The following is an 18,948-nucleotide window of genomic DNA, read 5'->3' on the forward strand; positions in this document are numbered from 1 at the left end:
CGTCTATTTATAAACCGCCCGTGGAATAATTAGTTGGCCAGCTTCGAGTGTACGCTCAACGATTATTCGCCACGGTCCAATTAATCGCTCCACGTTCCTATTTAACGAATCTTCGCCGCTGCCTCTGAAGGATCGCAACAAGTGGACACTCTGTCCCGAGAGAACACTGGCAGCAAGGAGAGAGATCGATCTGCATCTCGATCTACAAAATTGCAGGACTGGAAAGACTCTCTGGGCTTCCCAGACCGCGCTATCTGTACAATAGCCGCGCTATCAGCCACGATAATGATATCACAGCCAGCCAGACGTCTGCCCAGGGTCCACGTCGACCGCAGAGCCACCGAGGCGTTCATAAACGTCGCCCAGGATGTTTATTCAAGGCGAAGCTTTTCCTCCTAATTGGATTCCCCCTTCGGCGATGGGAATTCACTTATCGATGGAGGAAGACGGACAGGACGCGAGGGCCGATTCAAAAGCAGCCACGCTTCGAGGAGAAAAGACTCGCCAGCGACGTCCTGGAGACAGGAAGCTGAAAAACGAAGGCCGCCTGGCAAAAAGAGTCGAAGGAAATTGAGATCGCACAATGAGAGTCCCAGAGATCTCTGAACTCTGTGAACTTCCCTCATTTTGCACCAGGCAAATTCTATTAACGTTAATCCTGCTAATTTCTCTTGTTCTACGGTTTCTATCGATTCTCCATGGTCTGGACTCTCATGAAGATTAAAGATTGTCAGAGTCACTGGATGGAACTTCAGGAATATGACAGAAATATCGAGATTTTGAGGAAGAGTTAACCCCTTGACCTACGATTTTCTTTCGTAATTTTATTACCTTCACTGCCGATCTGAAACGGGTATCTATTCTAAACTGCCAACCGCAGAGCACCCATTAAGCCAGCATAGACTCCTCACGCGATAATGCGTGATCGGTTACATGTAAAAAATCCTCATCACGCGTTATCGCGTAATCGGCAGCGAAGATACTGTACAAAGTGCACGAGTCTGACTCGTTATAGGTCAAGGGGTTAAGATAGGTCTAAAGACTCCTATGTCTTCTAAGTTCCTCTAAATTTTGTAAGCCTTCTTTTCCTTTTAGTCATCATTTTAGTATACCAGAGGGCTTTTCTAATAGCTCGTGGAATAAATAAGGAAGGATTTCTCAAGTCCTCCAAAAATTGGTCACACGAGTTTCGGTGCAGAGTCCCCTCGTCTGTCAATCAGAAAAAGGGAAGTGGATAGAGGCTGATGGCACCGTACGTAGTGGCTCTAATTGCTTTCTCGGGACGATTAGCGAACAAAGAAGGCACAGTGGGACGGCTATTTGTGGAAACCGGCCAACTGGCCGTGCAGTTACGCTCGACCTTCACTCTCGGCGAAACTCGGAGAACGGCTCCTGGTTTCTCGCGAAGGTTGCGCCTTCCATCTCCTGCTTCGTCCTTGCGTCGCCTCTTCCGCCGATTTTTCTGCTGGAGCCTGTTCCGCCTGACCGTCCCACAGTCTTTCCAGTAGAATGAGTCTTAGGGACAGACGAATTTTGGAATATTTTCAACTCTGAAAGAGCAACGAAACATCCAGAGATTTGCTTCGATGTCCCTCACCTGGAATTTAAATACTCAGCGTGGTCAGGCTGAATTATTTAATTTAACGAAAGGACACATCCCAACAAGAAGACACTTAAAGAGACAGACACCTAAAGAGGTCTGTGCAGCACCTTCATCTCAAAAACACAGTCTCTGTGTCCCTTCATTGTATGCAAACGACGCTCAATTTATGGTGCAATTTGCACCGTCGTATTTTCTCGCACTTAATTCACCTCCGCTCTTACGCAATTACGTTTTGTCTCTCATTCACCGCTCCTGAGAGATGGGACAAACACTATTAATGATATCACGGGATCGAAGAGTATATCTGATCTATCTTTGATCTGTTCCCAAGGTAGATCTTAACCGTGACCTCGTATCACATTTATACTTCTATTATACTTCAATTATCTACTTTGCCACAGATTATCTGCTCGCAGAAGAAACCTACGCAGAGGTAGGACTTGCAATACTTTGGTTATTAGCTCTTTACTGCGATTCTCCTTGTTTTGGCAATATTTTTAAGCTTCATTAGACGACAAAAATGAGATTTGGTTTTCTCATTTAATAATTTAAAAAATATTCATAAATCTGAAATTTCTGGAAAATTGAAAATAGCATATTTCTGTTGCTGACACGTTTCCAACATAGCCAGCACGTCTGATGGTACATAATTAATCAGCCTCATTTCCGAGCTCTTCAATATTTGGCTGCTGCACACGCCATAAATGGCTATCGCGCTCGAATCAGACTCATTTTCAAATAATCCACCCCCTCGCCGCTGTTTCCCCTTATCGACGCGTTTCCTGGGATTATCAGCGGCCAATGGCGTTCCACGGGGCTATGGAAATCCAGAGGCGTGAAACGTTCGCGGGACACGCGAGCCATTCAGCCGGAAACTCGCGGCTGGCAATGGCCCCTGCATCGATGCTGACTAACGGCCACTTGCAGCCTGCAGATACGCGCATTAGCCAGGAAAATGGCCAGATTTTTCTCCACCCTCTGCCAGACACCCCTTTTTTATCTTCCAATATTAAATCAGCGAGCGTCGACTCTTTCTGTTTATCTGCGAGCCAGCAGTTGCGAAACTTCATCTGGTTTCACTTCTTTTTCTGCAGTTACCGTGAAACGGCCTTCAATTACGATCCACGAGCAGAGAATGAGAACTTCATTCCGATGAGAGGCTGGGGTGATAGTGGTACAGGCTGAGTTAATGACGAGAGCTGTGAGGAGCGTTTAACGTAGCTGTTCTTGAAGAATTTTTTAAGAAATAAATACTGGAGGGTCTCACAGATGGAAGTATCCCATATAGCACACGAAAACATCTTAAGAAAACGTCTATAAGACGTTCAGGCCAAAAATAGAGTCTCTGAGACGTCTTATGGACATCGATTTTGGAAGTCTGTAAGACGTACGCTGTCAGACATCTTCAAGACGTCCAAATCGTGTCATGAAACCTTCAGACACAAACTGGACACAAAATAGACATCTTCAGACGTCATATGGTACCTGGAATCTGTCTGAACACTGAGTACCTACTACCTTCGCCCCAATTTATTCATGGACTCCCAAAAAATCTGCACAAAAAAAAGGATACGAAGGAATTAGGTCACTTATCAAGCTCTCGGCTGACAGCTCTCATCTCGGCTCTCCCAGCCCCATCGTCGAAACGTTAATTCCGCGTTGGTCGATCGTTATCTCGCGATTATTCAAATTACGCGTCGAGTGTACGGCTCCCGAGCGAGAGGAAACGTCCGATAGCTGACAAATTGCGGCAACCTTTCGCCATTGGACCCGATTAATCTAATTTCACGCGGCCACCGATGCAGGCAGCGAGGAAAAAGTCCAGGCAACCGGATTACGTCGGCCCCTGGCCCATTCCGACGCAATTATCCGCGCGCGTGTCTAATAATTAAGAATAATCTGTCCGGTTCCACGCGAGTTATAGCGAACAGAGGCACTGGCGCGTCGAAAGTCGCGAACGTCGTGTTTCAGCTCGTTAAGATTCCAGCCGCGTCGATGACTGTGCATCGTAACACGCGTTATTTATTGTAAGCTCCTTAGGCGAGTCCGTTTCAATTTGAAACGCACGCCGAGGGAAATCGCCCGATTAATAACAGGCCATTTTAATTTCGCGGCCTCGGAGAGAGCTGATACTGGGAATCCTGCCAGCAGTTTCCTGCTTCTGGATATTCATCTTCTGGGCTTTTGTCTATGGCTGGGGGATAATTTCGGGGTCTATGGATTTAAGGTTTCGATTGTTAGGGAGCTGTAGAAGGACTTGTGCTCGCTGTGGACTGTGGGCTGAACAGGGTGACGGAAAATGTGGCGAGATAGGACTCTATAGTTTCCCCTCAGTGTTTGGATAAGGTATCAGGAGGGATGAGAAGTCACAGGGTTAAGGGTGGTTCTGAAGTCGAAAACTAAGTTTGAATTATTCCTTGCAGAATAATGGGTAGGATATATTCGATACAGAAGAGTCTCGGAAGATTTAAACATTTAATCACCTTCTTCTACACTCTTCCTCATAAACTGACTGCATTTGAGACTTTCCTTTCTCTCTGTAGAGCCCTACCCAGCCTCACCCTTTTCTCAGCTTCGCCAACCCAACCCATGCATCTGATCTCAAAGCCTCCAAGTCCTAGAGCAGGCCTACCCCAGCCCAGTTGCCACGAAAATCCCCCGAGCCCTCACGACTCTCCTGCAGAACGCTGAACGAACAAAGTCCCCTCGAGGAGAGTGCTCGCAGTCGACCTCGAGACGCGTCTCACGAAATTATCACCCCCACCTCGTCGAGTCGAAGAAGTAGGCGTCCTACGGTTCCCTCTGGTTGCCTACGTGCAGTGTGGCTCCGGTGTGCGCACTCGCGAGTGCAGTCCCTGCGCGCACACCAACGTGCACCGAGGAACCGACGCACACGTGGCCCCTCGACAGAACCAAGGAACCTCCGTCACTCTCGAAACTCTCCTCGAGCCAGGATCGAGCCCGCGATATATTCCGTGGACTATAGGCGGCGCATAAGCGGCTAAAGTCCGCGCGGTGCAGCCGAGGCTATAGTGTTTAAAGGCGACTGGAGCCAGTTCATTCGCGACCGGCAGCCAGGCAGCACATTCGAGTCCCTTTGTCTGGATTGTCTATAAATAATCGCGGCAACAGTTCTTCCCTGGAAGCAGGACCCGAGGGAGATCGATTGGGGATCGAGGAAGATTGAAGGACCCTGTGGAGGCACTTTGGGGACCTGGACCTGGGTCAAGGTTGACGAGGGACACCTGGGACTAGGTGCTGTCGGGATTCTAGAGGAAGGTGTTCAGTTGGACCTAGTGAAACTGTGGAAATTGAGATCCTTCGCTTGCTGGAGGAGTGGAGGAGGTTTGAGGAGGATCTGCACAGTGGTTCTCAGTGGGCCTGAGGGTATCTGAGGTTAATCTTCGATCACAGGGAGGCAGTGGCTGTCTGGACCTGGTTCGAGTGTTAGAATCGATCTTTCTCACTTGCTGGGAAAGTGGAGGATGTCTGACGAGGAGCTGCACAGTGGTTCTCAGTGGACCTGGGAGTATCTTCAGTCTATCTTCAGTTGTAACAAGACACAGTGTCTTCCAGGGCCTAAATCAACTCCCAAAATCGATCTCCTTCACCTCTGAGTGCCATAGAAGCTGTTCCAAGAACATCGTCTCAGAGGTTCTCACTGGATCCGCGACAGTCTCCACCCACAACATCACAGTGTCTTCCTAAACCTCCAGGAGCTCCAAAAACAATCATTTCTCATCACTGCCACCAGCCACATCCACCAACACTCATCACAGTGGTTCTCAGCCGCAAAATCTCCCCAATTAACCTTCGTCACAGCAAATAACCACAGAGAGGAAGTATCCAGAAGATGTTCGGAGAAAGGAAGCCAGGGTGGATCCTCGCCTAGGTATCCAGCGACCAGCGAATGGCGTCCAGGGAAGCCAGGACCTGCTCGAATGGCCACGTCGTTGCCCGTTTCCGTATCGAAAGTTGATGACCCAGACTCGGGCGCGATGGAGCATGAAATCAATTCGAAACGCGAGCTGGCCGTCGCGAAAATCAGCTGCGATGAGGTCTGAGGGCGAAGTCTTTCTCGCTGCACGCGATCCCGATCCCGAGGGATCGATAACGCTTATTGCCTCGTGATCGAGCTAGGAGAGAGTCGTTCCTCGTCCAGGACGGCTCCGAAGATAGAGGGAGACGATAGCAGAGGTCATCTGGGGGTCGAGCAGTCATTATAAATATATTGTCCACGGCGGTTCTCGATCGAGCTGGCATTCCTCCTCGCTGGGAAGAGGCCAGCGTCTCTGGAAGGCCGCGTCATCGATAAACCGACGTCGAGGCTGTTTATCGCGAGGCCTGTCCTTCGTTGACACCGATTAAGCACGCCACGGTGGAATGCTTATTGAACAGATCACTTCCGAGCTGTGCTCAGCCCCTGTCGAAGCCACTTAATAGTTAGTCGCCGCTGCCACCTGCCAGTGACACTCCACTGCCTCGAGATTGACGCTTATCCTCGACGTCTGGATACGACCTGACCCTGCCAACTATTTTCGAGAGATTCACAAGTCTGGGATGAAGACGTCAAAGGGGATCTACGACCCGAGGTCTCTTCGTTGATTGAAGCGAACTCGTTTCAATTGAGGATTCTGGGGAGGCTCGTGACTTGGTCTGCTTGCTCAATGGAATTATCAGCGTGGATACTTGAAACGAGACTGTGTCTGCGGGAGTGAATTCTGTGAAGCTGTGAGTTGAGAGTTTGTGGAGCTTTCTACATCGTCTGGTAACTGGGGAGTTTAGGAGAGATCTCTGAAATTACTGGAAAATTGTGGAACAGAAATAGTACTGATACTGTGTCTTCCATTACGAATTAGTGTACTCCAAACTAGAGGATCCAAGTGAATTTCTCAGACGAAGCTTCTGGTGACTCTAGAAACAGGAATATTGTAAATTATGTTAATATCAGTCGCCTCCAAACTTGGAAGACAAGGTGAATCTCCATAGCCAATAATAATCGACCCTTTATGATCTCTCAGAAGGTCGCCTTCCTCCTTCGAAGCCAGTCATTCAGGTTGCTCGAGGCTGATCGGAGATAAACGAAAATAAATCACGCAGCAGCTCGCTAAACTCATCCCTGACCACCGTCAAGCTTGTCCGACCCTAGGGAAGAAGGTCCACCGATGTTCCAACTGTCCAACAAGGCGTAATAATAGAATCGACGGCGCCAGGGAGCCATCGAACAGCGATCGTTGCACCTGTCGCTATCAGTCAACGAAACCTTGAGCGAAACCCTCGGCTCCGAGTCGAGAAAGCCTGAGACATCTGACTCGAACGCTTCGACGCTTCCTAGGAACAGCTGCGCGTTGGCAGCGTTGGAAGATCAACAGACTCGCGATAGACTCTGACAGGCCGTGACGTTGATAAAGGCTGCTTGTTTGGAGGAGTGGCTTGGGAGCTGAACATAGTCCAGATCATTGGCTGAGGTGGGTGGAGAGTTGAGAGGCTGGAAAGAATCTGTTTGGATTTTTCGGGAGGAAATTGGTGGAAAATAGTCTTGGGGAAGGTGGACACTTGACACAAAGTGATTTTGTTGAGGAGAAAGGCTCGAGCTAAGAAGAAGATAAAGTGACCGTAGAAATTACTTTGAGAATCTCTCGGAGAAAAAAAGATTCTTGGTCCAAGTTCATCTCTGAGGAAGATACTCTCCTGGGGATACTACTATCATCTAAAGAAGAGACTATACGTTAAATTTAACCCAAAAAGAAGGCAAAAATTAATCCACTGGAGTCATAAAAAACGAAACTTAGCACAGGTCTGATCACAGCCGAAGTCATCAAAGTCCTCCAGCTCCACAAAGATATCTCTCTCAAAAATCCAGATCCTGCTTCCCAAAAAACAGCAGCTCTTATCCCCAAGACTCTCAGAGCACACAGTCCAACAAGCTTCCGTTTCATAGCCAACGAAAACAGTCGCTGACGTCGTCGAGAGTCACCGTGGCTGTGCAAAAGCCTGGAGGACCTGACCACAGCCAAGATCGCCTGGATGACGTCAAGATATCGGCCATAAAGAGCGTCAGTCTGAAAAGAAGGCACGAAAACGAGCAGATCGCTTTGTGCTGGCTTCGAAATATGGCGGCTATATATAGACGGAAGAATTTCCGCGGCATCCACGCGGTCGTCCGCTTCGCTCGCGTTTTTGTTTGATTTTGGTGGGCGCGATTTATGCGAAACGAGTGCGCCGAGTTCCCCAGCACCTCGACGGAGTTTTGTGTCGGCTGGCTGAGTGTGAATCACCGCTCCTCGGCCTCTCGTCGGGCCGTCGATCCAGGAAGGATGTTGATCACCAAGTACACCACTATTCTGCTGCAGTCCACCAATCAGCACATCATCAGGTGAGTCGCTGAGGTGATAGAATTTGACGAGGCCTATGGTATAAATTTAGACATCTTTTTTAAATACTGGGAGGGAGGGAGGAAGGAAAACCGAGAAAATTTAGAAAAGCTAGAGTCTTGAATTTCCCCTCTATATTCCATCCCCGCCAAATGACAAAGCAACTTGCTTCTCAGGCCTGACTGAAAACTAAGTGAAAACGTGATTCATGGCATCAGTTCTCTAGGATTTATGACAAACTATCTCCCAAAGACAAGTACACTCTGTCTTGTCACCATAAACCCAGAGCTTCACCCCTTTCTTCTAACCAACGCCCCTCGTTTTCACAGAAAACGACGCGGCGTCAATTGACAATTATAGTTGATAATTAATAGGAAGTTTCCCAGGGCCAGCATCGGCCAGGGTATAATTAGTGGGTGGATTTAATTTTCGCCGATTAATTTCGAGGGATAATCGAGTTGGGGGGCTGAACGATGGCAGAGGGGTAGCTGAGTCGATTCTTCTCGTGCGACGTTTCTTCGGGGATTTGGCATTCAGAAATCGTTCCCGTGCATATTTAAGTTCCTGAATTGAAGCTGGGGCGTGTTTGGAGGGGGGATTATTAAATTCGCCGCGGCACAGTCCTGAGCAGAAAGGGAGAGGATTCTCAGAGATTCGAGCTAGACGTCTCGAGGTAGCACGTGCTGCTCGTGACCACGAATAAATTCGCTCCCTGCCTTGGGTGTCGTTGTTTTGTCGGCTATTTTCTACGGCCACGCTGCGTTCGACGGAAAAACAGGGACGATTCGTTTCGAAAGAATGGAGCGATATATCAGACGGAGCTGGGGCTGAGAAAAAGAAGTTCGAGGAATTTCGTGGGGACAAAGATAGAGCGCCACCTTGTCAGTGGCCTGAAAAAATTTGTCTTCACTCTAGGAAGTTGCGCTTGTCTGTTTCTGTACACTGTGCATGATAAGAGAAAGAAAATTGAAAAAGAATTGTGCCTGCCTAGTGAACGGTTCTCTCACAAAAGTAGATTTAGTTTGGTCCAATCACAGATGAGGGAGGGGCAATGGGAGGAGCGTCAAGGGCCACGCCCATCATTTAATTGATCTAAATTTTGATACTTTTACTGGAAAACTGTATATTTAAAACTTTTGTAGTACGAATAAATCAAGGTAATTAGATTTTCGTCCAATCCAAACGCAGAATGGTCTAGTAGGCGGAGCGTCCGCCCCCAGCTGCAACGTCACTCCACGTGATTGGGCCAAACTTTGACATACGATTACTTGGAAACTGTGCATTTTTGAGGCATGGTTCTTCTTCAATTTTTGATCCACTGAACCCAAATAACACATGCAATCAAACAGAACACAATTTCGAATATAAAAATTGAGTACCTTTTTAGAGACTTCTGGAGCACCCTGTACATTCATACCCAGCGAAAAAGGTATCGTCAATTATCAACAGAGTGCGGCTTCCTCTTCACTCTCTTTGTCCTCAAGTCCCTTTCATAGCAAGAATTCGAAGCGCCATTGTCGCTCGGAGTTATTAAAGGGTAGCCCTTGGATCGCAGAAGCGTTTCTCGCGACCTACTTTCTTTGTCTTTTTATGACTTTCTCCTAAGAATGTGCGTATCTTCGATACGAAACTCGTTTCGGCGCCTTCTCTTTTCACCCCTCCCTTCTTCTCGCTCTTTTTAAAGATACCTCTCAAAGATAGCCACAATATATTCCTCAGCTCGCGCGCACGTCAGTCTGCCTTGAATTTAAATTGAATTTCGAAACGGTCGCGATATTGAGGGAAGTTCACGGTTATTGGGTCCCATCGAAGTTTAATTCAGCGGTGATAAATCGAGAGCTCCCGAAATGGAGAGAAGTCGAGGATCGATTTTTTATATCCCATGGAACAAAAATAATTTCGCGTGTTACTTGCGAAAGCGAAATTCTGGCTGTGTATATCTTGGGCTTCCTTCGACTTTTATAGTTTACAGCGCTTTTATAGCCTCACTCGCAAAAGGAATCTCCCTCAAACAGGGACAGGAATTCTCGTGCGTGTACTACGGATGCACAATTTGTTGCATTCCACTGAACGCGTATTTTATCTTGGTTAATGGATTGTAAACGTCCTGCACGGTTTTAGGAGAATAAAACGAAAATTGTGAGTTCCCTGGGGTGACACTGTACCACCTATATAGTTTAAATTACTACTTTGTTAGAATTAAAAAAAGTATAGACAACTGGTGACCAAACCTTGACGTGACAGAAGTCATATTTCGCCGAACAGAAATACTCGATAGTCACATCCTCTATTACCATCGATATTAATGGAGCGAAAAATTGTCGATCTTTGAGCTCCTATAACTTTGCGAAAAAAAATCGCAGGGAGGTCAGCCTGGTCTCATCTTAAAGGGCAAAGCCTCTACTTTAACATCCCTGAATTGAAGTTGGTCAAAAAAAATTTCCCGCTTCATGACCCACCGAGAAAGAGAGGGTGGTTTGTCTCCGTATTTTTTCCTACTTCATACAACTCTCAGGAGCTTGATGAATTTTTTTTGTGACATTTTCTTACTGGACGTTGAAGCTGGAACCCTCCCCTTTCGAATGAGACCCTGCTCAGTCGTGTGCGATTTTTTTTCGCCGAGTTATCGAGGTCTGAATGAGAAGTGAGCCGCTGACTTCAGAATCACGCGGTGATCCAGAGACCGAAAAAGTTGCCAAACTTTGAGCTGCTGTAACTCCGTCAAAAAAAATCGTAAGGAGATGAGCCTGGACTCATTCTAAAGGGTAAAGCTTCTATTTTAACATTCCTGAGTTGAATTTGTCTGAAAAAAATTCTCCTCTCCACGTCATGCCGAGAAAGAAAAGGTAGCTTTACCTAGAATCTTTTTCCGATTCAGACAGCTCTCAGGAGCTTGATGAATTTTTTTTGCGACATTTTCTTACTGGACGTTGAAGCTGTAACCCTCCCCTTTCGAATGAGACCTTAGCGAGCGTTCTACGATTTTTTTTCGCTGAGTTATCGAAGTCTGAATGAAAAATGAGCCGCTGACTTCAGAATCACGTGGCGCTCCGGAGACCGAAAAAGTTGCCAAACTTTGAGCTGCTGTAACTCCGTCAACAAAAATCGCAAGGAGATGAGCCTGGTCTCATCTTAAAGGGCAAAGCCTCTACTTTAACATCCCCGAATTGAAGTTGGTCAAAAAAAATTCGCTTCTCCACGACATGCCGAGAAAGAGAAGGTAGTTTTACCTAGAATCTTTTTCCGATTCAGACAGCCCTCAGGAACTCGGTGAATTTTTTCTGCGATATTTTTTAGGGAGAAGTTAAAGCTGGTACCCTCCCTTTTTGAATGAGACGTTGCTGAGTGGTCTGCGATTTTTGTTCGCCGAGTTATCACGGTCTGAATGAAAAGCGTGCCTCCAGTGTCACAACACAAGTGGTTCCCTGAGCCTCCATCCTTCCTCTTCCTCTTCAGCTCTCTCCTACTCTCATTAACATACTCAGACATCCCTCCCCTTCTCATCTTATCTCGTTCACCTTCGATCCCAGTGTTCCCTTCTGGCTATGACACCCCCTCTCACCCCCAAGGAATCCTGGTCCTCGCCTCGGACGACGCCTCTTCGGGGTCCAAGGCAATCGGAACATGCCCCACGATCGCGTTCACGAAACCGCAGACTGCCGCGGCAACGCTCGTTTGTCAGTACCAAATGGAACAGTTGATCTCATCGTGGCTCTAACGAGGACTCGTTATGGCGCCAGCAGGGGGAAGCCTCTCGCTCGCGTCGATCTTTCGGCCAGCCACCGATCGCCTAATTAAAAGGAGCGTTTCGCTCCTCCGCCCACACGACCAAGGAAAACCAATAAAGGGCACACGATCCATTCCTTTTTTGCTCGCTCCTCGTCTCGCCCTCTCGCGAACAGCCGCGATCGATCGCTAGCGCCGCCGGATGTCCGACATCCTGGGACAATTTATATCGCCGATAAATTCCTTTTCTCTTTCATTAGTGGCCTCGTCCTGGCGGCCGCGGAAGAGGGCCGATTTATGGCACCCCCCCGACAAGGGTTCATCCGCGTATCTGCAGATCGTGGAGAGACTCGAAGACGCCTTTTAAGGGAAATGAAAAACGGAAGGCGAAAGTGAGCGAAATTCGACGAGTTTCGAATGAGGAAATGATTCTTGGGTGTATTACAGAAACAAACAGTGGACCTAACCCACAGTTCTAGGCTCTGAAATCCCTGAATAAATTCCTGCCTCGACTCATCTCGCTCCTAAAAGGGGATTCAGGTAGGGGAAAGGAGGGGAGGTCGATTCGGGGCGACCAGGAACTTTTATATCGCCGCAAATTGCTGGAGGGCAGTCGCCCGCGTTCCTCGTCGTCGATGGTTACTTTTTAATTAAAAGTTTCGCCTTGAAAGCGCCTCTGGCCACCCTCTGCGTCACGTGGCCAGCGAAGGAACGAATTGCATCGCTGTCTCGCGCGCATATGTATTCCTCTCTGGTCGCGCGTTTGCGAAACAGACCCGAGACAATTGAATGGAAAACAACCGCTCGAACAATGTTCCCTGGCTGCGCGGATGAAGCCTCGCTTCAACTTCGGTCTCGAAGGAGACGCGATGTGCACGCCAATTGAGACTGACCATGTTTGCTTGTTGACTAGCCGAGGCAGCGCTGTCTCGATAGATCGCGATTGGAAGTCAGTTGCAGCATGGGGGGTTTCAGTTAGTCAAGTCTGAGGAGGGTGTCTCGGTCAATTATTCAATTCTGAGGAGCTGGCAGAATTGCATTTTTTGAAAGAGGAAGTGATCAGGATTTTCAACTGATACAGTCATATTCTACTGAATGTCGATTATTCAATTCCAAGGAAAGGTACAGTTTCAATTATTCAATTCTGAGCAAGGTGGAAAGATTTTACTTGCTCAAACAAGCAAGTAGTCTTCATAGAATCTTACTAGACTCTATATTCATTTCAATTCCAAATCTCAATTACTCAATTCCAAGTGTCAATTATTCAATTCCAAACCAAGTACAAAAATCTCCACTTTCTGAAAACAGCAAGTAGTCTTCATACCCTCCAACTAAATCCTATATTCTTTTCAATTCCAGGGGTCAATTATTCAATTACTCAATTCCAAGCCAAGAACTAAAATGTCCACTTGGTGAAAACTGGAGATAGTTTAAAAATATCCCTAGAATCGGGCGGCAGCAGCCAACTATCAGCATCCCAGCGTACGAGTCAACAGGCCTGCCACTTCCGTTACCAATCACTTTCGCGTCACGAGACTGGCATCGCGTTCCTGGCTTCAGGTTTCAGGACAAAGCCCACTCTGTTCGATTGTCCATCAGCCGGCGATGCACGCGGGCCCCCAGTGACATAACCCTCCCAGCTAAATCAGCGGAAGGGATCGAGAGAGGAGCGCGGCGAAGGAACTCTCGCGGTGGGTTCTTTTTAAAGGACCGCGTCCACAACCTGTTCCCAACGGGAGGAAAGAGAGGAAAAAAAGAGGCACAGACGACTGGGGAGATACTTTCCTCCAATTGGCTCGCGAGAGGGGACTCCTCTTCCTTTTACGACGCTCGTACATTCAACGACACGCGGATCATTAGCATATTCTTCATTTTCGACCGACTTCTTTGCACAGACCATTCCCATGTAGGTGGAGAGGCTTCCTCGTGATTTTATTATAAAAGACGATCCCCCTCTAGAGCATTTCCGCCTGGCCCTGCGGGAGAGCCTTCATTCCCTGGGAATCGGATTTGCAGCCTTTGCTGCTCGATACGACTTTTACTCGTTATGAGCTCCCTAGGGATTTTCACAATTTTTATTCCACCTCGTGCATGTCTTTCACTCTACTTCACAAGGTTCTTAAATTTTAAGTCTGCTTCGTGCTTAACGTCGTTCTTGATCTATGAGATTATAGCGAGTAGTGTAGCCTTCCGTGCTAATTCTGAGCAACGTCCAGAGATCGAAATTTAAATACGTAGATAGGCGATTATTGTAGTCTTCCTGCCACTGGTTTATACTCGTGAGATTATATCGCGTACCTCCCAAGCACTGGCACGTAAAAATTGAATTCGACGTTCCTCGAAACTAAGATTCCCCAGTATCATTGCCAGGGAAGATGGACGAGGGTCGATCTTAATGGTAAGCCAATCAGAAGACCACGTTTCAGACAAATACCGCCTCGATACAGGCGTCGCGTTCGCGACAATTGGTCGCGGCAGTTTCGCCAGAACGACTTCGTCTAGCGGTGTTATATCGTCTCGTGTCTGCCGAACAATTTGTTGTCTGCCAGCGACGGCCATTTTCCTTCCCCCTCGTCCCGTTATCCATCATATCTGCAGCTTCATCTCTGTCAGATTCCGAGTCAGAGGCCCGCGACGACCAGAGACAGGGGAAAAGAATTTCGTTCCCAGGAAATCACGTCACGTACGCCGACGACGCCCCGCCTTTGGTCTTTTCTGATTGCTTTTTGAATCAGACAACTCGAGGACATTGAAAATCGAGGGACCTGGGATTTTCGTTTCCGTGAATGTCTTCGTTACTGCATCTTCTGTACGTTTAGAATTTGTTGGGGCTGCTGAGGGTTGAGGCACTCTGCTGTTTAAGTGATGAGCCATTTTTTAGCCAGCTTGGGACCATTTTTTGATCATTTAGAGCATTTTTTTGAGAGAGAAGAAAGAAGCTTCTTTCTTCAAAAATTACAGGAGTATTTAGACACTGAAGGAACTAAGAATAAATTAATCTGTCGAGAGGGAAAGCACTCAGTGAAGATTGTTACAGATTTCTGGATTGATCCATCCCTGCGTGGGTGGTCGCCCTCGTGTGAGTGGGTCTTCACGAGCGGCGTGCCGCGTTTCCGGAATAATTTAATTAGCAAGCGCACGAAGTGAAGTGCCAGGTCTTATCCCGTGGGCTTAATAGCGAGCTCTTCCTCCCCGTGTCTGAGTTCGGCTCCCATGGGATGTATCTTTTCCAGGGAACCGTGTCTGCGAAACACAGTCCCCATTCGAAGATCATGGAAAACGAGGGAGCGTTCCTCGCCACCGCTGAGAACGCCGTTTAATGAATTAATTAAGTATTATTTTGCTTAACTGCCTTCCTCATTGTCGAACTACCGCGAGTTTTACGACTGTTTCATTGGTCACGCGTAGGGATTCCAGCATGTCGGTCAGGAAATGGTAGGAAATTTTGATTTCCTGGGAAAGTCGACTATTCATTTTAGTATATTAGTATTTTAGTGGTAGTTAACTCTGAGATGGAATCACGTATTAATTAAAGCAGTCTACTTACGAAATCAGAGATACTGAAAACCCTTAAGAATCATTTTCTTTTCTGTTTTTTTGCTTTTCTCCGTTTTTTCTTGGGAAACTTCTCAGTGATCTACTTTCTATCTCGACGTATTCAATTACGATTTTATTTTCCTGAAAAAGATGTAGTATATTTAGAGTCAGTAGTCCTCGATTGACAGCCCCTGAGGAAATGGGAATCCATAATTGTTAAGTAACACAGCAGTAAATTGACGTTTCGCGTTACGAGCGGTGTGTTTCCTGTACTGCATAAGGAGGCACGCTAATTACTTGAACCGTTATTACGATTACAAGGTGCAAACTGTTTCGTGGTTTCTTTTCCCTGCGGCTTCCCGTTGCCACTCGCGAACCAGGCGCACGTTGCTCGTATTATTTTTCGTTACTTGTCGGATTCCCGCGAAAGGAAGAAAACGGTGATTAAAAAGCAAATGAGGCACGCATGTAGGATGTAAGAGACGACAAATGAGACGCTGAATAAAAGATGAAGTAATGAATACAGAGTAGCGTGCAAAAAATAAAATCGTGTCTGTGGAAACATGATGGGTCATGAAATAAGTGCTTTAGGACATGTAATTAAATTTAAAAAAAGAACAAATGAAACAGGTGCAGATTTTTACATCTGTGCTATTCTGCAAATATCTCAAAAGTGCATCAAAATCTACAGTCTAATAATTTTAATTAAAATAATCGCTCGCCATACTGATCTCCATAAACACAGGACCAAGAGTATCATGCACACGGTAGTATAATGAACATCACAACAAGTAGTATTCGCAGAGTGGCCTCCCATCAAGTGTACACCCCAAACACCCCCACCCCCAAAAATTAATTCCAATTCACACCTCAGCCATTCATGCAGCAGAATACAACACCACCAACCCCTTCTCCCGACATTCACCCCATTATCTTCTGGCAGGGAGCATAATTCATTGCCAGGTCGTCTCGCCTCCATGGTGTCCATGGTCTTCATACCACACGCTGTAAGCACGCATTTCCCAAATTGTTTAGAAAACTACAGTCGGACCAAGTATTTTGCATATTCGGCCCCTCGCGAGGGGAGGACGCTGCAGGGGTGATTACTCAACAGCAACTGGCTCACGCTGCGTTATAATTCTCCCTCGAACCCTTTCCACTATCCCCGAGGGGACAATCGCGTGCCGCCGAGCGGAAAAAGGGGAAAACTCGCGACGGGGAAAAGCTGCGACGGAAAAACGAGCGTCCAGCTCTTCGCCAATGCTTTTGCAAGCTTTGTGTGCAGAATTTTGGAAAAAAGAAAAATGAGAAGGCTGTCTGGTGCAACATTACGTCTTGAAACTAGACCTAACATAGACATAGCCTGGACTTCAGCTAAACCTAGCTTAAACTTCAGCCAAGCCTAACCTAGACTCAGCTTAGACCTAGCCTAGACTTCGCCCAGACCTGGCTCAGGCTTCAGCCAGACTGTAACCTAGTCCTAACTCAGACTTAACCCAAGTCTAATCCAGACCTAACTCAGGCTTAAGCCAGACGTTAACCTAGCCCTAACCTAGGCTTAAACCAAGATTGAACCCAGACCTAGCTTAAACCCACGTTTAACCCCCAGCCCATCTTTTCCCTTGCTCCATTACGTTCGTGGATTTTTATCTCCCTCAGCGGGAGATAGGCGACTTGGCCAGACTTTTCTTGTCATAATCCTCAGAATATACGCGATGAAGCAGCCACTGTCCCTTCCCTCTCGAGGAAACTTCATAGAAACTTGGTGGAAAAAGTTCTATCGAAATTCTCCGCGCACCTGAGCTCCCTCGCAATTTCGGCGACGTAGTTTACACCCTCGGACGTCTGCATCGCGACGCGTGCTCGAAGGGTGAACGATACTCTGTTTGCAGGAGCCCTAGAACCTCCCCATTGCTCATCGCCGCGATCTTTACGATTATAATCTCGGCGTTGTTTGGTCGTTAAACGAGGGTCACGCTGGTTCGATGGTTCTCCGTGAAACCGAGCTGGACCGTGTGTTTGACGGGCACTTTATTGCTGCGTTTCCTTGGCTAGGGTGGCTGGAGGGTGCAGAGAAGATGGCGATGCTTGAGGCTCGCCTTGGGGAGGGCTGGTTTTTTATAGCGACTCAGGTGAAATTGGCGACCCTGGCTGGAGTGAAATTGAAGAGTATTCGAGTGGGAGTGTTTGTAATTAATTTGACTGCTGGGAGACTCTTTCTGTGGATTGGGGATTAGAGGTTTTATGGTCCAGGAGGTGACGAGATGCTGTGGAACGTGGATCTTAGTTTGATGGATCTGCAGTTGGTCTACTTGGTGCCTGGATCAGAGGAAATGGAGCATGGATTTTATGAAGAGGAGATCGACAGCCAACACTTTAAAACACTTGCTCACTAACTCCAAGGTTTCTGCTCCCCAGAACTTCTCTAGCTAACCAAACAATAAACTCCCTGGTATCTCAATATCCCTGAAGAGTTCACAGTTTAGTACACTTTTACAAACTCCCAATACCTCGCCGAGAAGACACAGAGCCAGCGGTCAATAAACTTTTTCTCCACCAGAGAACGATCAAAGTTTCTTCCTCCTAGCGCCTTGCCTTGTTCTTGTCTCGAGCTCCAACTGAACCGAGTTCCCCAGCTTTTTCTAAACAGCTAGCTTCGCGGGGGTGTCTAGCCTTCCCCGAGACGAAGACTGGTGCTCCTTCGCGGCAGTAAAGTCCTCGGTCGATCGCCACAAATCTCTTCCGCCACCTTCCTCGCTTTTTCCTCCGCGAGACGATCGTTGTGCCCTTTTACAGCCACTCTCCTAATCCACTGCACCCCTTCCAGAAATCTATGTAGGTCCTTGGGGGTCGAAGCCACGTGGAATCAATGTTCTGGAGCCTTTTTTCGCCCCCTTTTCAGGCGGGACACGGAGATTTGTGTGGCCTCCAACTCGAACGATGTGTCAGGAATTTGTTACTAGCTGGTTTAGAGACTTTGGATTGGACTGCTGGAGGGGGTGGCTTTTAAACTCTGTGCTGAGGAGTTAGGTGTCCAGGTTGTACTCTATTTTGCTGTGGGACTCAACATTTTCCTTATTTGGATGATTTCTCTTGGGTCTAGCTTTTCCTAGCCAAGTGTCCAGGTGGTCTCCTATTTTTCAGACTCAAAAATCCCTAGCTCCAAACCAAAGTTGTCTTAAATAACAAAATTTCCATTGACGAGTCTAAATCTTCTTCTATCAGCAGCAGTTAGAGTCCTCCTCTTTCCAAAAGCTGGGAAATTCCATCGAAGAATCTCCTGCTCCATGGAAACACTGTTCTGTGCAATTTCCCGTGTCGGAGTCAGTGAAAAACCGCGCGTCGATGCATTATTTATCCGGCAGTCGAGTCGACACGTGCTGATTATCTCGCGGCGCCGGTATATTTTCACTTTAATGGCGCGTACGAGTCGGGAAAGCATCAGCTTCGACGTTTCTCGACGCGGAGAGGTGCATCCTCGACATGGGAATCGCGGACGAGGCGGAATCGGACCACGCTGTAAAATAAAACTAGCGGATGCACAGACTGGAGAGGAAATCGGACTCTGAGCTACTTAATACTCGTGCAACTGCGACCATTCACTGAGTTTCTAGCGATGCTTGCGCTCATTTTAATTAAAAACTTCATTAGACCAGGCTGGACCCTTTTGACGCTGGCACCAGCACTTGTGCAGTGGACACCATACGG

General features: G+C 47.4%; 1 protein-coding gene across 2 annotated transcripts in view; it reads left to right on the forward strand.

Annotated features, from left to right (window-relative positions):
- Spri (Src homology 2 domain-containing protein sprint) overlaps positions 1-18,948 on the forward strand; it is a 99,464-nt gene that overhangs the window by 40,123 nt on the left and 40,393 nt on the right. Inside the window, exon 1 of one of the 2 annotated variants that reach the window (XM_076382131.1) lies at positions 7,636-7,979. The exons of the other annotated variant lie outside the window; for it this stretch is intronic. Coding sequence (XP_076238246.1) covers positions 7,810-7,979 — 170 coding nt within the window. The 5' untranslated portion in view covers positions 7,636-7,809. Of the gene's footprint in view, positions 1-7,635; positions 7,980-18,948 lie in introns of those variants that run through there. 2 annotated transcript variants of the gene reach the window in all.

This window comes from Calliopsis andreniformis, chromosome 7 (assembly GCF_051401765.1).
Source record: "Calliopsis andreniformis isolate RMS-2024a chromosome 7, iyCalAndr_principal, whole genome shotgun sequence".
Taxonomy (NCBI): domain Eukaryota; kingdom Metazoa; phylum Arthropoda; class Insecta; order Hymenoptera; family Andrenidae; genus Calliopsis; species Calliopsis andreniformis.